The 3,746-nt window shown below is 42.0% G+C and overlaps 1 protein-coding gene across 2 annotated transcripts in view; it reads left to right on the forward strand.

Moving 5' to 3' along the window:
• Positions 1-1,264: 1,264 nt before the first annotated feature.
• The window catches only part of prkx (protein kinase X-linked), a 13,731-nt gene continuing 11,249 nt past the window's right edge, over positions 1,265-3,746 (forward strand). Inside the window, exons 1-2 of one of the 2 annotated variants that reach the window (XM_034864943.1) lie at positions 1,265-2,521; positions 3,497-3,665. In XM_034864943.1, coding sequence (XP_034720834.1) covers positions 2,392-2,521; positions 3,497-3,665 — 299 coding nt within the window. In that variant the 5' untranslated portion in view covers positions 1,265-2,391. Of the gene's footprint in view, positions 2,522-3,229; positions 3,284-3,496; positions 3,666-3,746 lie in introns of those variants that run through there. The other variant, XM_034864945.1, reaches the window with a different exon arrangement.

The raw sequence follows: 3,746 nt of genomic DNA on the forward strand, positions 1-3,746 counted from the left end.
TATTTACATACAGATATCCATTTATACATATATACATACATACAGACATACAATCATACATATATACATACAGATATCCATTCATACATATATACATACATACAGACATACAATCATACATATATACATACAGATATCCATTTATACATATATACATACAGACAGACATACAATCATACATATATACATACAGATATCCATTCATACATATATAAATACAGATACACATTCATGTGTATACATACAGATATACATTCACACGCATGTTCATACAGACATACAAGTATACAAGTACCTATGGCAGATCATTAAAACAGGTACAGGTGTGTGTTCCAGTGTTTCCACAGTTGGTTTAGGGGTCAGGGGTATATAGATGTATTTGGAGGTATATCTGCTATCACTAAATGCAGGATTGGTTATAGCAGTTAAAGTTGTATTATTTGACTCTGACATTACGTGTCACTAACAGATGACTAGCACTGGTCCACCTTGGACGCTTTATCAAAATTCTAAGTGCATCATTGTATCCCACCTTAATAAACCTTAATAACAAAGACTGCAGCATAAAGTAATCTGAGCCGAATCTGCCTGTCTCTGTCGCTACACCCTTCCTGGCCCGTGATTGGTTAATATCCCGGAGCAGCTCCGCTCTCATTGGCCGCATTTTGTCAACTGGCTCTCTCTTCCAGCGGTGTCAAGCTACGGACATTTCAGGTAGAAATCACAGGAAGTTGGAAAACACAGAGTAGACCGTGTTACATGAACTAGTTCTAGCTGACGCACTAACCAGCAAGAACTAGTTCATGTAACACGGTACAATTTGGGTTTTCCAACACCATCAAATTCAATGGATAACAGTTCAAATGTTTATTACCTACAAGCAAATTCCACAAATTTGTTGCAAAATTAAACCTGCAACATGATCTTTAACTAAGCATCGAGAGCGTCAAAGCACCAAAAAAAGCCTCAAAAAAGCACCAGTAGGGTAATTAAAAAACGGTTAAAACAAACACAGTTGTTTTACATCATTTTTAACTCCAATTAAAGTGTTGTAGGCGTTTCAAAAGTCTCACAAATTCCGTGAAAGTGCTAAAAATGCGTCAAATGTGTCAAAAATGCATTGACATTTTCAAAAAGCGTCATTTAAAAGCAATTTGATTTAGTTCTAGACAAGATTACATATATCCTTAAAATAAAATAATCTCGGAGATATTTTTGCTTAAACGCCACCATTTTTTATTTTGAAAGTGCCGACCGGAAATGATTTGTAACCGGTCTCTACTCTCTTCCTGGTTGATGTGGACCGAAGAAGGGCTGGGGTGAGGTCTGTTGTTGTTGTTGGCCGTGTAACAATATGGAGAAAGTCAGGCTATTTGGGACAGAAAAGCCAAGCGAGTCACCGAGTTAATCAGCGTATAAAAGCGTATGTTACTCCGCGCTATAAAACGGTTATTGGGGCTGCTTCCCTGCAAACCGCCACTGTTTTGACGGAGCAGCTTCCCTTTTAGCTAACGGTAGCTGCTAATGCTACATGCTACCAGCCAGACAGTGCGGTTTCTCTAGCTAACGGTAGCTGCTAATGCTACATGCTACCAGCCAGACAGTGCGGTTTCTCTAGCTAACGGTAGCTGCTAATGCTACATGCTACCAGCCAGCCAGTGCACCTGTCACCGGCTTCTTTGTGCCTCTGCTGTCGGCGTCTTCGTGTCCTGTTGTCAGCTAAGTGTCTCAACTTGTAAACAAATAACTTCGCTTCTAATTCATCTGTGTTTTTTGTCACCTTTTTGACTTTTTGGTTGTTTTTTTCGATTTTCTTTTTGCTTTTTCCGACGGTTTTTTGACGCTCGTTCCAACGGTTAAGTTGCGTTTTTTCCCTGTTTTTTCAGTGTTTTAACTTTTTAAAGTTTTCTTCCTTCCTAACGCCCAAGTTGCCTTGTTTCTGCGTTTTTTTCGACGTTTTAGTCGTTTATTCCAACGTTTTACTTGCTTTTTCTCTACGTCTTTGTGTCTTTTGACGGTTTTTGTTGCTTTTTTAAACGTTTCTTCCTAAGTTATTGTTGCTTTCCGACCTTTTTAGACTTTATTTTGTTAGATTTTCCTTCCACGTGGAAAGTAATGGCGTAGTAAAACAACAACATCAAAGATTGAATGACAGCTCAACATTGTCCCACTCGTTTATAATGAGGCTAGTTTTTCTCTTAACGTCGATATATTTACGCACAGTTCATCCAAATAAAAGTTTGAGAAGATGAACTGATTCCCTGCGTCCAGCAGACATGTAACGGTTATAACAGTTATCAACGGTTGTGCTATGAACTGTGGACAGCGCTCGCCACTGGAGACTTCCAAACACAAACAGTTTAGAGCTTAAATCCCGATCGAGAAGAAGAGATGGCGTCCTCCAAAGTAAAAGTGGGACCCAGCGGGGAGAAAGAGAGTAAGAGCAGCGGTTCTGCCGAAGGCGAAGCAACTAATGCCCGGATGTACAGCCTGGATGACCTGGAGACCGTGGCCACAGTGGGTGAGTAAAGAGGACCTGCAAACGGACAGCATTTCATGGCACCATATCAATAAGCAGCCATGACAGGGTCCAAGCCTCCCCTGAAGACCCGTGAAGCAGGCGAAAGCGGAACCCAAAACGTGATGTCGGCCAGGAAATATTACACCCTAGATCTCCACCCAATTTGGTTCAGAGCCTCAGAGTGTCATGCTTATCAAGATTCTTAAGTTCCATGTTGATACCATTTAAGTTGTCCAAGATATGCAAAAGTTTACCATAGCTAGCTACAGAAATGCTCTTATTTAGTGCATTTATAACCAATTATAATTCTTTTGATAACATTGTCGGGTCGGTCTGGAGATGCTACGGACCAAGTCAGGTGCAGATTGGTCCCTTGGCCTTTGAGGAGTTTGACAACGATACAGTACAACACGTTTCAAACATGACATTAACGATAAATCAGGATTTTACTGTGATAATTGTCTAGGCGGGAATGGGCACAGCTTAAATCAGGACACTCAGGGAATGCAGGGACAACGTTTTTAAATGTACTATGGTGTGGGCTGCAGAAACACTTACTACAAAAAGAAAATACGCATTTAAAGAATTAGGTTTAAAGAGTCGTACTTTTTAAAAGATTTTAGAACAATGGGGTGTTTTGTTGCCGTGTTAACGCAGAGTGAGTCAGCAAGTCATCAGGCCTCAGGAAACGGCAGCAGCACAGAGAGCCTGTTGTCAATGATTGTTGAGGAACAGCCTGAAGCCATGTTCCATAAGTCAGAGGTGTGTTCACGGGCCGTTGGGGTTAGTTCACGGTGAGTCTGTTCAGGCAGCGGCAGACCTGCCCATCGGGAAGTTACTCATCCCTGTTTCACCTGTTGAGTCACACCTACTTCAGGATTACACAACAGGTTACCCAGGACACGTGGATGGTAAGTTGCGTCGTCCTATTTGATAACCAATCAACCCCTGTCTCTCTCCCCAAACCCCCCCCAGGCACCGGGACGTTTGGCAGAGTCTTCCTGGTTCGGGACAGGGAGAGCCGGGCCTTCTTTGCTCTGAAACAGATGAAGATCCCTGACGTGATCCGGCTTAAGCAAGAGCAGCATGTCCACAATGAGAAGGAGGTGCTGTCAGAGGTCAACCACCCTTTCCTTATCAGACTGTAAGTTACACAGACTGAAACACATGAATGCAGACACACACACACACACACACACACACACACACACACACACACACACAC

The sequence above is a fragment of the Etheostoma cragini genome, chromosome 24, assembly GCF_013103735.1.
Source record: "Etheostoma cragini isolate CJK2018 chromosome 24, CSU_Ecrag_1.0, whole genome shotgun sequence".
In the NCBI taxonomy this organism is placed as follows: Eukaryota; Metazoa; Chordata; class Actinopteri; order Perciformes; family Percidae; genus Etheostoma; species Etheostoma cragini.